Below are 19,485 nucleotides of genomic sequence, written 5' to 3'. Positions count from 1 at the left end.
AATTGTCTAGACAACTAAAAAATAAGACATGGGGATTTGAACCAAGGTTTATTTCTTTATAAAAATAATCACTGCCTTGTTATTTATTACAATATTAAATTGGAAATCATTTTAAAATTCAGCCATAAAGGCTAAATTTATTGATTTTTTTTTTTTTTAATATACTGACAATCTTGCCCTCCATTGAAGGGGGCTGGGTGGTGGCACATCAGATTAAATGCACATAGTACAAAGTGCAAGGATCCTGGTTCAAGCCCCCAGCTCCCCACCTGCAGGTATTTTGCTTTACAAGCAGTAAAGCAGGTCTGCAGGTGTCTGTCTTTCTCTCCCCTCTCAATTTCTCTCTTTCCTATCCAATAAAATGGGAAAAAATGACCTCCAGAAGCGGTGGGTTTGTAGTACTGGCACAAAGCCCCAGCAATAACCCTGAGGCTAAATAAATAAGCAACATAGGAACCTAACATGAGAACCTGTATTAAAGAACATGTATTTCTGTAGGAGTTGGTAGATAAGGATATAATAAATATAAGCCTTTAGGATATCCTGGGTTGTCAGAAAAGTCATAGCGCATAGGGAAAAAAATACATCATGACTTTTCCAATGGCCCAGTAGTATATAGCAGTTTGTTCATGTGAACACCTCTTGTTAGTTTAATTGCATCTTTTTTAGATCTTGGGAGTTATGTCTGTAAAGGAGAATGTTCAAATATTTATGTTGTTGTCTGGTAACAAATATAAGTATTCTGGTACTGAGGCTGTAGGTATCCATGATTCTGTCTCTCCATAGTTTATTTTTTACACATATAGTAATAATTATACTTTTCTAGTTTCAGAAAAAGTGAAAGTGGCAGTATCCAAAGTTACTTTATGGCAACATGAAATTCACAAACAAAAATGTTTTTGTTGATGATACTGATCTGATAGTAAATAAAATTAAAGACATTTTTCCATAAAAGCCTTGATGTTAATTGTAAAGAAAACTTAAGCTTGTACATTCTGATTATTTGGAGTAGAAGGTTTGTATTTGTATTATTGCTTTTTAGCTTAGCATACAACTATTTGTGAAATTTTAGTAGATTTGGAGTATATTGAAAAATTGACATCAGGGATCAGATATGGAGTTCTGGTGGTGGCATTTGTGTGGAATTGTACCCCTCTTATCCTATGGGCTTGTCGGTTTTTCCGTTTTATAAATAAATAATTAAAAATAATAAAAAAATAAAATTTTAATATAGTCTAACATACTATATCTAAGAGAAAATAGTATAATCTGCATGTTTAGTTGGCTATGTGGATTTGATTTGTGAATATTAAATATGTAATTAAGCATAATAGAAGCAAGGTAAATAGGGCTAGTTGAGAACTACTTTGTATTAAATGTTTATATTTCTAATGCATTGTTGATATCAGGTTGTTCTGAGAAATAATTTGTTACTTTCCCATACTTTTCTCTCATTTCTAGAGGATGTTAAACGTCTAAATGAAAAGCTTAAAGAAAGCAATACGACAAAGGGTGAGCTTCAGTTAAAATTGGATGAACTCCAAGCTTCTGATGTCTCTGTTAAAGTAAGTAACAGATAATTCCTAATGCACAATATTCAATTTTTGCTTAAAACATCTAAATTAAAGCTTAAATAGAGGTAGCTTTTCAATAAAGTAATTAAGATCTGTATCTTTTTAAGGTCTGGAAATTAAGCATCAAGACAGATTTTTCTTTGCCTAAGTGACACTGGGACCTGACTTGATTTCACCACACCAAGGCTTATTTTCTTTTTCTTTTTTTTAGAAAGGGGAGAGTCAACAAAATTCTGAGGTTTTCCCTTTGTACTGTCACATTCCCAAACTGCATGCATAGCAAAGTACACCCTGCCTGTATAATGAATGATCTCTCAGCATTGTGTTAAGACAGTTTTAGCTGAGCCATTGGCTTAATGTGTTATAAAATTTCTTATGGTTCTTATTTGATAGTTTTCTGTTAATCCAGGCTTGAGGCTAAGGAATAGGTGGTGGTATACATCAGCATAGGTTGAGCACACATCATCATGCGCAGGGTTTGTGTTCAAGCCCCTGGTCCACATCTGCAGGTAGGAAGCTTCACAAGTGGTGACTCAGTGCTTACAATTAACTCTCTCCCTTTCTCCTCTCAGTTTCTCTGTGAACTATCTAAATACATAAATAAATACTGTGCTGTTTTTTGTTTTTTTTTAAGAATCCAGATAAATGTTTATTTCTATTTTACAATAAAATTCTTGCATCACAGTTTTTTTTACTTACAAAGTTTGCTTAATAACCACATACCACTTGCTTTCTTCTTTTTATTTTTATTTCTTTAGTATCGAGAGAAACGCTTGGAGCAAGAAAAGGAATTGTTACATAATCAAAATGTATGGCTAAATACAGAGTTGAAAACTAAAACTGATGAACTACTGGCTCTTGGCAGAGAAAAAGGAAATGAAATTTTAGAGCTTAAATGTAATCTTGAAAACAAAAAAGAAGAGGTAAGTTAGTAAAATTATATATTCATGTTATATATAATGCATATTTTTGTGCCAGTTAACACACAGAGTGAGGAACCAATTGAATGTATTATAAAATCAGGGGACAGTGTTTGGTATATTATACAAAAACAAAGGACTTTGGGGGCAGAGGGTCAAGAAGGGGCTGGGGAGGACTTTGGGATCCTAGTGAATGACGATGGAGAACAACTTAAGTGTGGGTGAGATTGTTTTGCAGACATCTGTCTTGGTGAGACAGAAATTTTACACATGTATCCACAACTATACTATAAGCCATTAAAAGCCCCCCTCACAACAAAATTATTTAAAAATAAAATAAGGACCAGTTGTGGAGGACATAGCATTACCATTTGTACTAGCAAATTAATCCAGTTGCATTTAAATAAAAACTTAAATTCTTATGGCCTGGTGGTGGCATACTTGTTTGGAGCACACTTGTTACAATGCACAGGGGCCTGGGTTCAAGCCCACGGTGAAGCAAGTACTGCAGTACTGTTTCTCTCTCCTCTATCCACATTGGCCATTGGCTTCTCTGTCTCTGTCCAATAAATGAATAAATAAATGAAATGTTTAAAAAAAAAATCTTAGATTTGGGGCCAGGTGGTGGCGTACCTGGTTAAGTACAGACATTACAGTGTGCAGGGACCCAGGTTCAAGCCCCTGGTCCCCACCTACAGGGGGAAAACTTCACAAGTGCTAAAGTAGGGCTGTCAGTGTCTCTGTCTCTTTCCCTCTCTATCTTCCCCTCCCTTCTCAATTTCTGTCTCAAATAAATAAATTAAAAAAGTAAAATCAACTTAGATTCTTTGATGAATTCTGCCACTTAGCTACTGTCTTATATTTGCTTCTCTTGAGATAAATATTTTGGTGGTTTTATTAGTTAAGTCTAAATACATTCCGTTAACTTTTTATTTTTTACTAAATTCACATATTTTATATAAAATACATTGTTGAGTATAGGGGTTCTTTTTAAATACTTATGTATTTTGGATAGAGATAGAGAAATCAAGAGGAAAGTAGGAATTAGTGAGAAACACCTGCAGTATTGGTTCACTGCTCATGAAACTTCTTCCCAGTTGGGGTCAGGGGGCTTGAACCTGGGTCCTTGTGCATTGTAATATGTGCATTCAACCAGGTATGCCACTGTCCCACCCTGATTATTTTTATTTACCCTGATTATTTTTATTTATTTTTATTTATTTATTTCCCACTTTTTGGTTATTAAACTCAATATCAGATTATTAATTTAGTATTTCCTTTCCCTGCAAACCTTTATAATTTTTTTTTTCAGGTTTCTAGGATGGAAGAACAGGTGAATGGCTTAAAAACATCTAATGAGAATCTTCAAAAACATGTAGAGGATCTGCTGACAAAATTGAAAGAGGTATAGGTGAACCTATTGATAGTGTATCTCTTCACAATACTGGCAGAGCATACTATGAAGCTGTTACTTTACAGATTGATTTAAAGTTTTGTACTGTTCCTGGAATGATAGCATGGCCAGTACATTTTCGTATGATATACCTAGAGTAATAAATGACAATTATGTGGAGGTTAGATAGCATAATGGTTATGCAAACAGACTCTGATGCCTGAGGCTTCCAAAGTCCCAGGTTCAATCCCTCACACCACCATAAGCCAGAGCTGAACAGTGCTCTGGTTAAAAAAAAAAATTTTTTTTTAATATATATAAATGATAATTATATGTGTATCTAAAAATTAGTGTGGAATAATTTTAATGTCATTTTTTCACTTCTAGGTGAAAACATGAATGTTTTGCCTTTAACATTTTATCTTTACCAAAGATTGTTGTTTTTTATTTTAATCTCCTTTTTTAAATTATCTTTATTTATTGGATAGAGACAGCCAGAAATCGAGAGGGTAGGTGAGATAGAGAGGGAGAGAGAAAGAGACACCTGCAGACCTGCTTCTCTGCTTGTGAAGCTTTCCCCCTGCAGGTAGGGACTTGGGGCTCAATCCTGGAGTCTTGAGCACTCTAACATGTGCTCTCAACCAGGTGCACCACCACCCGGCCCCTTAATCTCCATTTTCTACTTTAAAAAAAGGGGGGGCTTTATTTTTAAATTGTGACATTGGCTAAACATTCTGAATTCAGTTCAGATGAAGCAACTGATTTTTATTTCAGGCCAAGGAACAGCAAACCAGCATGGAAGAGAAGTTCCACAATGAGTTAAATGCTCACATAAAACTCTCTAACCTGTACAAGGTAGGTAAATTTCCTACTTCACATTTTGGTGTCATAGTGTTACAGTGTTGATAAATGATAATTTTGTTGTTCTGGTCCACTGAATTTCAGAGTGCTGCTGATGACTCAGAAGCAAAGAGCAATGAACTCACCCGAGCAGTGGATGAATTACACAAACTTCTGAAAGAAGCTGGAGAAGGTGAGAGGTTCAAGTATGGGAAGATCCTCTAGTTTCTACACAGATTCTCACTTTAAGTTAGAAATAATGCATTTTAAAGGTTTTCTTTGCCTTTATTTTCCAGTCATTTTCTACATTTTACACTAAGCTCAAAACTGGAAGCCAAGCATGTATAGAGAGCGACTTAGAAACCTCATGGTTTTAACTGTGTTTGAATATTCTGTCCTTAAAACTTTTTTTAGCCAACAAAGCAATACAAGATCATCTGCTTGAGGTGGAAAAATCTAAAGATCGGATGGAAAAAGAAATGCTTGAGAAAATAGCAAAGTTGGAGAAGGAATTAGAGAATGCAAATGACCTACTCTCTGCCACAAAGCGTAAAGGTGAAGATGACTAGAGGCATATTTGTAACTTGAAATATGAGAACTGTCATACATAGCTTTCACTAGGTGCCACTAAAAATGTTACTTTCATGTCAGAAACTCCAGGTTAGAGAATTTATATCTTTACTATTTTGTTATGTGTCAGTATCAACTTGATAGTACTTGTCAATTTCCGGTATAGTTTTTAGCTATAATAATTAACTTCTTTTTATAATTAAGTTGTTACATGAGTATTTGATGACATATTTACCATCTTGATTGGGTGATGGCACACCCAATAAAGTGCACCTATTACTGTGCACCATAGGCCAGCTTCAAGCCCCTGTGTTGGGGCAGTACTGCAGATGTCTCTCTCTCTCTACTTCTCCCTCTGTGTCACTCTCCATCAAAAGACACGGGAGGGAGGGACCTGGAGCAGTAGAATTGTCATGTAGGCACCAAGGCATGTGAGGGGTAGGGAAGAATCTTAGTAGCATTTGCTATGTAGCATGCAATAGATACCATTTTTTGTTTATTTGTTTTGTTTTTATTCAAGCACTGCTCAGCTGTGATTTGTTGTGATGATAGGGATTGAACCTGAGACTTTGAAGCCTGAGGCATGCAAATCTCTTTGCATAACCATGATGCTATCTCTTGCCCCCACTTTTCTTATCTTGAAAAAAGAAATAATGACTTCAGTTTGAATTTCTACAAAAATAACTGAAGTTTCTATGTATTGAAACAGGAGCCATATTATCTGAAGAAGAGCTTGCGGCCATGTCTCCTACTGCAGCAGCTGTAGCTAAGATAGTGAAACCTGGCATGAAATTAACTGAGGTGGGAATGATATTAAAGCTTGTTAATTATTTTCCTGCAGCAAAAGTCTTCAGATATTTTTGAAGATTTACAGAAAACTTTACTTAAAATTAGTTGGTGATTTAGTAGATCATTCTAGGGAAGACGTTGCTACCTGGTTCTCTTTAACAGCAAAGTAATACTTTGCACATATACATCTTGTGTAATTGCTAACAAATGTTTATTATGAAGTTAGATAGACTTCTATTTCTGTTGTTTTACTTAGATTTTACATGGCCCCTCTTTTCTGCTTTCAGTTATATAATGCTTATGTGGAAACTCAGGATCAGTTGCTTTTGGAGAAACTAGAGAATAAAAGAATCAATAAATATTTGGACGAAATAGTGAAAGAAGTTGAAGCTAAAGCACCAATTTTGAAACGACAGCGTGAGGAGTATGAGCGTGCACAGAAAGCAGTGGCAAGTTTATCTGTTAAGCTTGAACAAGCTATGAAGGTTAGTTCCACTCCTGAATTCTAGCTGTAGGAAAATACAGATGGGGAATTTGCTACATCTAGTGTTAAATGGTAGTTATATATATATATTAAATTTTGTCATTATATAACTAAATACAGGTGTTACAGCTATAACTGTGAGAACCATTTAAACTGCTCAAGATATTTGGGATGTTTTCTGTGGGGTTTTGCAGGGAGGGATAAATAGCCATATCTCCTTGTACTAAACTCACTAACAGTCTTCAGTTTGGCAGATCACCATGCATAATGTTTTATTTGTGCATATTAGAAGTGCCAGGGAAATTTGTAAAAATTCTTTACTTTTTGATAAATTTTTTTTTTAGTGGGCAATGATTATAAAAGAGAGAGTGAGTGAGTGAGTGAGTGAGTGAGTGAGTGAGTGTGTGTGTGTGTGTGTGTGTGCATGCGTGCGTGCGCCATTTGGTTAAGTGCACTTAGTATTAAAAGCTCAAGTATCCAGGTTCAAGCCCCTGGCTTCCCACCTACCGAGGAAATGCAGGTCTGCAGGTATTTTTCCTTCTCTATTTCCCCCCCCCCCAATTTCTCTCTGTCCTATACAATAAAAATAGATAAAGGAAAAGATGGCCGCCAGGAGCAGTGGATCCATGTGCCAGCACCAAGCCCCAGCTATGACCCTGGAGGGGAAAAAAAGAAAGAATATGTATATTTTTTCCATTTTATTTGGAGGTTAATGTTAATTTTTATCCATGAGCTCAATTTCCCACCATGGGTGTCTGCAGAATTCTCTCATCCCCCAGCCTAGGACCCCAAACTTCCCTCTTCCATTCCCTCCCCAGAGTTCCTTGATTGGTATAGCACTCCTCCCCTCCGGCCCCATATCCTAGTTTTAACATGTTCTCCCTTTCTGACTGTGTCTCCTACTTTTACATATTTTATGTCAATTGGCATTCCTCCCTCTTTTCCTGATTCCTCCCACCTAGAAGTTTTATAGTTTCTGGTCTAGTATTTGACCTTTTGATATTTGGCCTTTGTTCACCCACATTGTTCATATCACTCTGTCCATTTTATCTTCACTTTTACAATGTTTTTGCTTCTGTTGTTGTTGTTGTTGTTGTTGTTGTTGGTGGTGGTGGTGGTGGTGGTGGTGGTGGTGGTGGTGGTGGTGGTGGTGGTGTGTGTGTGTGTGTGTCTTTTATCTCCAGGGTTATCACTGGGGCTCAGTGCCTGCCCTATGAATCCACTGCTCCTGGTGGTCATTTTTTTCATTTTTTTTTTTTTTGTTTTGTTATTTTTGGTTAGGACAGAGAGAAATTGAGGGGGGTGAGTGGATAGATAAAGACAGATACCTGCAGACCTGCTTCTTGGCTTGTGAAGCAATCTTCCTGCAGGTGGGAGCCAGGGGCTGCAGCCGGGATCCTTGTACTTTGTACTATGTGCACTTAACCCAGCGAGCTACCACCATGCCCCCTTGTTTGTATTTCTATTTCTATTCTACCACTGATAAACTCATTTAGAGTTGGATTTTGCTTCTTTTCCTGTAGGATTCCTTTCAGTAATTTTGTAAGGCAGGATTGGTGGTAGAGAATTTCTTCAGTTTCGGTATGTTTGGGAAGGTTTTAATTTTTCCTCCATACTTTAAAAAAAAAATAGTGTGGCAGGCTAGAGTATTTGTGGCATTTAGTGAATAGTTCATTCTATTCTCTTCTTGTTTCTACTATTTATTGGTGGTGAGAAATCTGGAGCTAGTCTAATAGTTCTGCCTTTGTATATCAACTTCTTTTCTTCCCTAGTGGCTTCCATTAACTTCTCTTTGTCTTTATTTTTGGATAATTTTACTATGATGGGTTGTGATGTGGGTCATTTTGAGTTTTAGGCCCTGGGTGTTCTTTCTGCTTCCTGTATGCTTAAATTTTCAGCATTTCCCAGGTGTGGAAAATTTTCCTGTATATAGTATAAAATCCTTGAATATAATCTCTGTTCCTCTCTCCTCTTCATGATCAGTAATTCCAGTATCCTTTTTTTTTTTTGATAACTTTTTAATTTCTTTTTTATTATCTTTATTGGATACAGATAGCCAGAAATTCGGGGGGCGGGGAGCAGAGAAACACTCAGTTCTGTTTCACCACTTGTGAAGCTTTCCCCCTGCAGATGGGAACTGGGGCTTAAATCCGGGTCCTTGTGTATCATAACATGCTTAACCATGTGCACCACCACCAGGCCCCAGAATTCTAATATTCTTATGTTGTTTTTTCTACTGTTTTACCCAGAATTGCTTCATTTTTTCATTAGTCTTTCTTCTTCAACAGCTTTGTACTCTTAGAGTGTGATGATTTCATCTTCTAGCCCTGCTATTCTGCCCTCAAACTGAATTACGCTATTTACAAGGTCTCAGATATAAGCCTGAGCTCCTTGCAGAGCCTCCTTGACTTCCTGAGTAATTTCCATTTGAAGTTTTCTTGGTGAATTTTGTCATTCTATCATGAAATGTATTTTAAAATTGTGAATTTGTGTTTGTGAGTTATGTTTACAGTCTTGAATTGCCTTCATAATAAGTTTCCTAAACTCAAACTGATAATTTGTCTAGTTCTTTTTGGGCTTCCACAAGTTGGTATTTGTTTTTCAGCCAGCAGGTGTCACTGTGTCTGTGTTTTCTATTTTCTGTGCTCTTGTGGAAAGGGGAGAAGGGGAGGTCTTTTGTCTTCACTTGTGTGTGATTTTTATTGCCTTCTTTCAAACTTTATTCTGGACTCTGGCAGCCCACTTCAGCTGTTTAAGCGGAGGGGCACAGCTTTTTATTCAAACGAGTGCAATGCTCTTCTCTACCTTCTGGGTCATGCCTGTGATTTCTGCCCTATGACTCAAAATGACATCAGCTGCCTCATGTCTGGTCCTGGCTGAAACTGTCTTTGTACAGTGTCCCTGGCGCCTCCCTTCCACAAAGTGCACCCACCTGTGGCTCCAGGATTTTCTTTAAACTTTGTGGTTATAATGTTGCAGCATTCAGGCTTCTTTTTCTTCTCTTTTTCTAGTTTCTGAGTGATTTTTCAGTTGCTGTTATACCATGGCCATACTCCTGGAATCTATAAAAGAACATTTTTACTCTGATCATTGATTTATTACACAACTTTTATTGAGGAAATTCAGCTGAACCAAATTCCATCAATTTTTAAAATATATTTATGTATTTGTTTATTTGCCACCAGGGTTATTGCTGAGGCTTGATGCCTGCACTACGAATTCTCTGCTCCTCCAGCCATTTTTCCTATTTTGTTGTTGTTGTTGGATAGGACAGAGAAATTGAGAGGGGTGGGGAAGATAGAAAGGGAAAGATAGACACCTGTAGGCCTGCCTCACTGCTTGTGAAGTGACCCCCCCACACACAGTGGGGAGCTAGGGGCTCAAACGGGATCCTTGAGCGAGTCCTTGTGCTTGGTACTATGTACACTTAACCCAGTACACCACTGCCTATTAAATATTTTCCTCTAAAATATTTAATAACATTTCTTGGATAGAGAGAAATTGAGAGGTAAGGGGAAAATAGAGCTGCAGCACTTTTACTTTCTGTTTTTATAAATTAACAGTATCTTGCTAATCTTGACTTTACAGAATACTTTTTGACACCCTGTCCACACCATTATGGTTTGAAAAATGATCCCTTGTATCTCATTACATTTCGTTAAGAATTTGCCTGTTGAGAATGAGCATTTGGCCTATAACTTACTGTATGAAGAGAATAGTGAAGTAGAGGTTCTTAAGAATCATATATTGGCAGCTGGTCTTTATGGGAAGAAAACTTAACAAGGATCACTAGATAACTCACTGGGTAGGGCACATGGAGTGTCTTATCAGGTTTGAGCCTTAGCACCAGGGCAAGCGCTGGTGTCATATTATCTTTTTCTCCCTCCTTGTCTCTGAATGAAAAGTTGGCCTGGGAGTGGTGAAAAGCATACATACAGGAGGCCTGGCTCCTCGAAGAAAAAAGATGGGCTTGGGCAAGGGTAGATAGCCAAAGAGACTCTCATGCCTGAGGCTCCAAAGTCCCAGGTTCAATCTCCCGCACCACCATGAACCAGAGCTGAGTAGTGCTCTGGCAAGAAAGAAAGGAAGGAAGGAAGGAAAGAAATTTCATTAATGTACAGTTCTAATTTTTCTTTATAAATTCCCCTATTGGATGGAGGTTAGATAACATAATGGTTATGCAAACAGATTTTCATGCCTGAGGCCCCAAAGTCCCAGGTTCAGTCCTCCTGCACCACCACCATCCAGAGTTGATCAATGTTCCGGTTTTTTTAAAAAAAAAACCTATACATCTTTTTCATAGCTGCCAAAGAATTTAAAGATTTACAGGTACTCTCTCTCTCTTTCTACCTTATAGCTGAATCTTCTGTCTGTAACATATGTGCCTTCCTGTCTAGATTCAGTGGTGTTCTTTGGTAGATTCTTAGGGATTCACCACTGAGCTTAATGGCATCTTAATGTTTTGCAATGCAAACTTTTGCACACCGCTGATTAAATTCTTTAATAACCTTGGTACATTGTTTTTAATCTAACATGGTTTTAAGGTTATAATTAACAATTTGGGGAGAGTGAATTGTTTTAATAACTGATTTATTTGTAAAATTCTTAGTAGGAAATACAGAACTTTCATTTTTATGTTTTAAAGGAGATTCAGCGATTGCAGGAGGACACTGATAAAGCGAACAAACATTCATCTGTGCTCGAGAGAGAAAATCAACGAATGGAAATACAAATAAAAGATCTTTCACAGCAGGTTAGAGTTTCTTTTTTAAATTTTTTTTATATTTTTTATTTCCTTTCATTGCCCTTGTTTTATTGTTGTTTATGTCATTGATGGATAGAACAGAGAGAAATGGAGAGAGGAGGGGAAGACAGGGGGAGAGAAACATAGATACCTGCAGACTTGCTTCACTGCTTGTGAAGCGACTCCCCTGCAGTTGGGGAGCTGGGGGTTCAAACCAGGATCCTCCTGCCAGTCTCTGCGCTTTGCGCCACGTGTGTTTAACTTGCTGCGCTATCACCCGACTCGCTAGGTTAGATTTTCTTTTGTGTATCTTTTCACTAATGGATTCAAATCTGTTCTCATCTAAGATGCAGCTATCACATAGGACAGTCTCATCAGTTAGGAATCCAACTAAAGAACAGTTGGAACATAGCCATTCTTTTTATAACCCCTCCTATGTTTTCTTTTATCAAATGTTTGAGAAAATTATGGTGGGATATAGTTGTAATAAGTGACTTAGAAGTAAATAGAAGTTTTCTCACCTTTTTTGCCATTTATAACTAGAGTATAGCAGATGAGTGTCTGTTCGCTCATGCCTTTCTTATATGTACAAATGAATGTCAGTGTGTATAGCATTTTTTGTTTCTATTAAAGTGAAATCATAGTATATTCATTATTCTCCCATTTTTAACCAAACAAGTCAGAAATGTACGTATATTTTATGCTTGTACCCTACCCTAATCTTTGTTCGTACTTTGTTCAACAAACACAGATCCATAAAACATTTCACATGAGTAAAATAAAAACATTTTCCTTGTTCTCTCCACCAAACAATAGATTAAGCACACAAATCTAAGTAGACATATGCCCATGCAGGTGGGCCAAAGATAGTTTTTTTATGTGGGTTTTATTGGTCATTATTTTACAGAGATGACTTTCTACATGGAACTGTAGTTTGGCTACTTATTAAATCTGGTCGGAGCCAGCCGATCAGGAACAGTAGTACCTGGAGAGGGCGCTAGGATTGAGAAAAGAAAGAATACAATGCAGTGGGATCGGGAGGGCCCCAGTTCATTAACTGAGCACCCAGATTTATTTTCTCACAGTCCTTTTATAACACACAGCAAGAAGCTTAATTATGCTGGCTCTGCATAAGGTTTCTTAAAAACATAATCCAGGTGCATAAGCAAAGTACAGTTTCTCAAAACATGAGCAAGATACAGTCGAGGCAAAAGTTCGTGTACTTAGACACTTATCATTCTCCCAGAGAGTCTGCAAAGTCTTTATCATTTTCTCAGCTTTCTCCAATCATCCTAGGAGAAAGGTCAGGGGCGCACAGAAAGCCTGCTTTGCCAGCCTTCTGCTCACAGGCCCAGGGAGCTTTGCCTCTCAAGGACCTGCTGCCTCCCACAATTAAAAATAACAATACTTTGCATAACATTATTGAGTAAATTTCTCTGATTATTTAGGTTTCTGTATGTAAAAAATTATAAAACATTTGCTTCCTTTTATTTAAAGAGTATAGTGAGCGAAAAACTCACCTGGACAATGTGCTGCTTTGACATGTACTTTGTTCAGGTTCAAGCCTGGGCCCCATTTCATTGAAGGAAGCTTCAGTGCTGTGATCTCTTTGACTGCTCTAAACAAATAAAATTCAGATAAATTGATAGAAGGTAATGGCTTTCATCAAACCATGTTTTCAATTGAAATTTCCCATTTTCTCCTAAATATTTCCAGACTTGAAATCAGTACTATTAGGTAATGTATTGTAACTTTGTTTTTAGATTAGAGTGCTTTTGATGGAACTTGAAGAAGCAAGGGGTAACCATGTGATTCGTGATGAAGAAGTAAGCTCTGCTGACATAAGTAGCTCATCTGAAGTAATATCACAGCACCTAGTATCTTACAGAAATATTGAAGAGCTTCAGCAACAAAATCAGCGTCTCCTCGTGGCTCTTAGGGAACTTGGAGAAACCAGAGAAAGAGAAGAACAAGAAACAACTTCATCCAAGTGAGCAATTGACTAACTTAGTTTGTTCAGCAAATATTGAAGTCTTATGGGCCTCTTAAGTATTCTAATAGATACTAAGGACATCTTGATTTAGGAGGGGGGAAAATCGATTTAAAGTTCTATTCTCAGGGACCTTGGTTTTTGGATTATAACAGTAGTAAGGGACTAGGAGACACTTCACCTGGTAGAGCACACACTGCCATCCATGCATGAAAACCTAGATTCCAGCCCTTCATCACATAGGAACACCATACACAGCACCAAGGAGAAATTCTGTGAACACTGGAACATTATTGTGTCTTTCCTTTCTTTATCTTTATCTTTGCTTTTCTGTATCTAAAATTAAGAGAAAAGTGAGCCCATCTGGAACCCTGGAATCATGCAGCCACAAAGCTCTGGTAACATTAAAAAAAAAAAAAAAACGGTAATTAGATAACTGAGTAGACAATTTTATTCGAGCATAATAGTTTGATGCCTACATCTAGGTGCATAAAGATAGAGGACCTCACCTGTATTTCAGGGAATAGATAGGATTTCATGAAGAAAATACATAGGAATTATGTTAAGAAAAGAATTTGGGGGGGAGCCGGGCAGTGGCACACCAGGTTAAGTACATGAAATCTTAACGTTTAAAGGTATCCAATAAAATGCTTAGTCAATTTATAATAGAAGTTACTATCACTTAGATCTGTGGTGTAGTCCTATGATTTCTTATCCTACAGAATCTCTGAGCTTCAGATCAAACTTGAGACCGCCCTGACTGAACTGGAACAACTTCGTGAGTCTCGTCAACATCAGATGCAGCTTGTTGATTCCATAGTTCGTCAGCGGGACATGTACCGAATTTTGTTGTCTCAAACAACAGGGGTTTCCATTCCTTTACAAGGTTGGTTTTTATATGTTAAAAGTTTGCAAATGTTTTGAGCAAGTATTATTGAAATGTATATAAATATATAAATGTAAATGTATGTAAATAAATAAAAGTATTATTGAAATGTATATAAATAAAATAGATGATTTTTTTTTGCCGTGTAGTATCTATCTTACTCTAACGGTGTTAGCATCAGATTTCACTATATATGTGGTTGCACATACATATCAATTCTTTTTTTTTTTTTTCATACATATCAATTCTAAAGCACATCATTAAATGCTGGCTGTTCATAAGTGTGCATCCTAAAATAAATGAATTAGATTACTAACTTTGGTAGTATTTTGGTTTTACGTTTAATCTTCAATATGTTTGATCAGAAACTGAAAGTAGTCTTATCTAGATTCTTTTGTATCATGAGTGTGCTCTTCCTAAAAGCCCAGTTTGTTGATCTTTAACAATGATATTTTTTTGCAAAGAAATGTCTTACCTGCTGTTTTACTTTTCCAAAGCTTCAACCTTAGAAGATATTTCTCTTATGTCAACTCCAAAACGTCCAAGTACATCACATACCACGTCTACTCCTGCTCCAGTTCCTGTTCTTGAGTCAGCAGAGGCTATAGAAGCCAAGGCTGCTCTTAAACAGGTAAAGATCACATATTTGCAACTGATCTTGAGTTAGGTTTGTAGTGAATACAGATTTTAAGCTTCTGATAACTTCTCGAATATCTAGTTACAGGAAATTTTTGAGAACTACAAAAAAGAAAAAGTGGATAATGAAAAACTGCAAAATGAGCAGCTTGAGAAACTTCAGGAGCAAGTCACAGATCTACGATCACAAAACACCAAAATTTCTACCCAACTAGATTTTGCTTCTAAGCGGTAAATTTTCTTTTGCTCAAATATTAGTAAGACTCAGGACTGGGAATTGGGCAGTAGCGCAACAGGTTAAGTCCACGTGGCACAAAGCGCAAGGACCGGCGTAAGGATCCCGGTTCGAGCCCCTGGCTCCCCACCTGCAGGGGAGTCACTTCACAGGTGGAGAAGCAGGTCTGTAGGTATTTTTCTCTCCCCCTCTATGTCTTCTCCTCCTCTCTCCATTTCTCTCTGTCCTATCCAACAATGACGACATCAGCAACAACAATAATAATTACAACAATAAAACAAGGGCAACAAAAAGAAATAAAATATTTAAAAATTAAAAATGAGACTCAAGTACTATACTTCAGTATTCAAGGGAATCAAATTCAAGGTTTAATTTTTTTTTTTTTTCTTTGTGGGCCATAATATCAGTGAAACACTAAGGAGATTCATTATCTTAATATTGATCAGTTCCCCTGGGCATTGCTAAAGGATCTGGGCAGTTAAGACAGTTTATTGAAATCATGGGGGAAATGTTAACTTTTGTTCCTAAGGTAGAAGGGCCTACTGATAATGTGTATGTCAAAGGGTGAGAAGCGCATAAGCAAAATTCGTTAAAGCTATTATGTAAAAGTAGCAGAGAAGCAATCATTAGGTTGTTTGGGATCAACTATTTTACATATACTATATGACAGGATTATGTTTTTTAAAGATTTAGCAGGCTCTTGTCTGTACATTGCAACAGTTGGATACCCTCATCCCTCCACCCTTAACTCTAGCAAAAGCAGTGTTGACCAAATGCTTGAAGCGCTGTCCTCAGTCATAAAATGGGGGAAACAGTGCTCTGATTTCTCCACATATGCATAATAATAATAATGTTATAACACATTGTTTATAGCTCTAACCATTTTGTAAACTTTTTTCCTGCTGGTTTAGTGCTCAGGTTCTATACTACGTGATTTCTACTACTATATGTGGACTTTTATTTTTCCTGGCTAGAGGTGAGAAAGAGGTAGGTAGAGGAAAATGAAAGAGAGAGACACACCAGAGCGCTGCTTCACTACTTGGAGTTTTCCTGTGCAGATGTTCCCATCTCATGGCAGGAGGCTCAAATCTGGGTCCTCACACATAGTAAAGTGTGAATTCTAGCAAGTGAACCATTTCCCAGGCTGTTTTCTAAAGTTTTTAAGCATATTAGAAAGTAAGATGAAGGAATATAGAGAAAACAGAATTGTAGAAATCTACCACTAACCGTGCATAGATTTCTTAAATTGCATATGCTTTGTGAGCATTTGGTGTCAACGCTGTATTGAGGATATTTTGAATGTGATTAATTACTCAAGGAATTAAACTAGCATATAGAATTTAACAGAAGTATTTTTCTTTTATAAAAGGTACGAAATGCTGCAGGATAATGTTGAAGGTTATCGTCGAGAAATAACTTCCCTACATGAGAGAAATCAGAAGCTTACTGCAACAACTCAAAAGCAAGAGCAGATAATCAACACAATGACACAAGATTTAAGAGGAGCAAATGAAAAGCTAGCTGTTGCAGAAGTAAGTCTAGTTTCCTTCATCTGGATTGCATTAGAAGTTGCTTTTGACTTGTTATTTTGTTATTACTTTGATCTTATTAGTTGGTATGTCCTTGTTATTTGAGAGGTTTGGCATTGTAAGTCTTCAAGTACACCTCCCAAATAGCCACTTGAGTCAACTGATTAATTCTATTAATCTATTAATTAAAAAAGAAAGAGAAGAAAGTCAGTGTTTCTCCAGTTACAACAAAGGCAAATGCATATTTTTTCCATTTTTTGCTTGTTTCTTATAAAGGTCAATATGAAAAGTATATTAGCATTGGATTATATTTCTGAACTTTAATATAGTATTAACATCAGAAATTGACCTTTCAGCTAAATTCTACATTCTCTGATAATAAGTTTTTACATAATGTCTTTACCTTTTTACAAAGTTTCCTCTCACATCTTTCATATCATTACTTATAAGCTAGGTACAGCTGTCCTCCTCCACTCTACTGGCAGAGAAATGGATTTTTAAAAGATCTCAGTAGTTTACTCTTTGGGGGCAATCATAAGAGGGATTGGTAGGGACTTTTTTTTTTTTTTAATTCTGTTGGTTATATTTCCTTTCTATCTTGCTCCCACTTCATTTTGTACAGTAGTCAGCAGTACCTAATCAAACTGACAGAGTAAGTTTTTTGTTGTTGTTCTTGTTTTTGTTATTTTTATTTATTTATTGGATAAAGACAGAAATTGACAAGGGAGGGTGAAATAGAAAGGGAGAGACAGAGAGACACTTGCAGCCCTGCTTCGCCACTTGTGAAGTTTCCCCCCTGCATGTGGGGACCAGGGGCTTGAACCTGGGCCCTTGTGCACTGTGATGTGTGCACTTAACCAGGTGCACTACTGTTTGGCCCCACAGAGCATGTTATGGTGCATTATGACTCGTGTATAAAATGTGGTACTTACTACATTAAAGATACTGATGTTCAAAGTACTCATCTAGATTCCCTGAGCATCAGTGTACTTTTGGTGAGTACCAGAAGGGTAAAGTTTAACTAGATCACTGAGTACTCTCAAACACTTAGAAATCAAACTTGAATTTTACACCTGTTTAAGAGTATGTTGTATTGACTATAGCATAGATATACGAGTTTATTTCTTTCACTGTAACATTTTAGGTTTTTTGTTGGTGCTTACTATCTGATTTGTTAGAGAAAGAACTCATAGTGAGGTAGTGGCAAGGTTTTTTCTTCTCATCTGTTCGTGTTTCTAGTAATGTATGCTTCATATTTCAGCACATGAAACTGAGGATTGTATTGGATTAGTATGTGATGAAGTAATTTCAAGGTGGCACTGAAAATATATAATGATGAGGGGTCATTTTAATTTAATAATTGTATCATTTCATTTAACACGTTTTCCAACATTCGTTCTTCCATATAAATTTATCTCTAGGTGAGAGCAGAAAATTTGAAGAAGGAAAAGGAAATGTTTAAATTGTCTGAAGTTCGTCTGTCTCAGCAGAGGGAGTCCTTGTTAGCTGAACAAAGAGGGCAAAACTTACTCCTGACTAATCTGCAAACAATTCAGGTAGTGACATAGATAACCGTAAATAGAGAAATTCTTTAGTTTTAATATTGTATTCTCTTAGTTGTCTTGATTAGAAAAATTTTTGTTTTTTTTGTTATCACCCATTGTGATCATTAAACTTTGAGGCCTTTTTAAGCCTTTTTTTTTTTTTTTTGGTCTTCTTTGTCTCCAGGGTTATTATTGGGACTCAGTGCCTGCACTACAAATCCACTGCTCCTGGAGGCTATCTTTTTCCCTTTTGTTATCCTTGTTGTTGATCCTTGTTGTTGTTGTTATTGTTGTCATCGTTGTTGGATAAGACAGAGAGAAATGGAGAGAGGAGGGGAAGACAGAAATGGGAGAGAAAGAGAGACACTTGTAGACCTGTTTCACCTCCTGTGAAGCGACTTCCCTGCAGGTTGGAAACTGGGGCTCAAATCAGTCCTTGCGCTTTGGGCCACGTGTGGTTAACCCACTGCTCTATTGCCTGGCCCCCCTTTTTAAGCTTTTTTTTAAAAAAAATATTTACTTGTTTCTTTTGTGCTGCCCTTGTTTTTATTGTTGTTGCAGTTATTGTTGTTGGATAAGACAGAGAGAAATGGAGAGAGGAGGGGAAGACAGGAGGAAAGAAAGACACCTTCAGACCTGCTTCACCACCTGTGAAGCGACTCCCCTGCAGGTGGGGAGCCGGGGCCTCGAACCGGGATCGTTACACTGGTCCTTGTGCTTTGTGCCACGTGCGCTTAACCCGCTGTGCTACTGCCAGACTCCCTTCTTTTTAAGCTTATTAAGACTTAGTAACTTATTCCAAATTAAACATTGAAAAAGAAGACAGTTAAATCCATTGCAGTGGCAGTTTTAAATCCCCAGGTTTGTATATACAGAACTTGCACCATTTCTTTTTACAATTAAATCTTTAGTTTTAAAAAAAATTATAAGGTAGGCTAGGGCACCATTCAGGCATGCAAATCTTGTGCTCTAGTATGTTGAGTTATCTCCTCCACCCAAATCTTTGGTTTTTACTTACCCCTTTAAAGTTAAATTTGAATGACTATTATATCTCCTCTTCTCCCCCTATTAAATTGATATTTCAACATGAAATTTGTTAAAATACTTTGATAAATGTTTTAGACCTTAATTTCTTTCTATAGAAATTAGTCATCCTGTGACTTTGTTTTTTTCTTAATCATAAATAGAAATCTTTTCTTTACCGTAGGGAATTCTGGAGCGATCTGAAACAGAAACCAAACAAAGACTTAGTAACCAGATAGAAAAACTTGAAAATGAGATATCTCATCTAAAGAAGAAGTTGGAAAATGAGGTGGAACAAAGACATATGCTTACTAGGAATCTAGATGTG

General features: G+C 36.9%; 1 protein-coding gene across 5 annotated transcripts in view; it reads left to right on the top strand.

The window, feature by feature from the left end:
- Positions 1-19,485, top strand: part of TPR (translocated promoter region, nuclear basket protein) — a 67,595-nt gene that overhangs the window by 5,758 nt on the left and 42,352 nt on the right. For all 5 annotated transcript variants that reach the window (XR_009551581.1, XM_060197844.1, XM_060197842.1 and 2 more), the window contains exons 6-21: positions 1,462-1,565; positions 2,333-2,497; positions 3,807-3,899; positions 4,662-4,742; positions 4,833-4,920; positions 5,142-5,282; positions 6,007-6,098; positions 6,374-6,571; positions 11,216-11,323; positions 13,078-13,304; positions 14,027-14,190; positions 14,688-14,821; positions 14,909-15,057; positions 16,431-16,593; positions 18,012-18,146; positions 19,342-19,482. Coding sequence is in view for 4 of the 5 variants with exons in the window: in XM_060197844.1 (XP_060053827.1) it covers positions 1,462-1,565; positions 2,333-2,497; positions 3,807-3,899; positions 4,662-4,742; positions 4,833-4,920; positions 5,142-5,282; positions 6,007-6,098; positions 6,374-6,571; positions 11,216-11,323; positions 13,078-13,304; positions 14,027-14,190; positions 14,688-14,821; positions 14,909-15,057; positions 16,431-16,593; positions 18,012-18,146; positions 19,342-19,482 (2,183 nt within the window). In the remaining variant the exon portion in view is untranslated. The remainder of the gene's footprint in view (positions 1-1,461; positions 1,566-2,332; positions 2,498-3,806; positions 3,900-4,661; positions 4,743-4,832; positions 4,921-5,141; positions 5,283-6,006; positions 6,099-6,373; positions 6,572-11,215; positions 11,324-13,077; positions 13,305-14,026; positions 14,191-14,687; positions 14,822-14,908; positions 15,058-16,430; positions 16,594-18,011; positions 18,147-19,341; positions 19,483-19,485) is intronic.

Source organism: Erinaceus europaeus, chromosome 9 (assembly GCF_950295315.1).
Source record: "Erinaceus europaeus chromosome 9, mEriEur2.1, whole genome shotgun sequence".
Lineage (NCBI taxonomy): Eukaryota > Metazoa > Chordata > Mammalia > Eulipotyphla > Erinaceidae > Erinaceus > Erinaceus europaeus.
The sequence above is the reverse complement of the archived record's forward strand: the minus strand, read 5'-3'. Positions and strand labels throughout refer to the sequence as shown.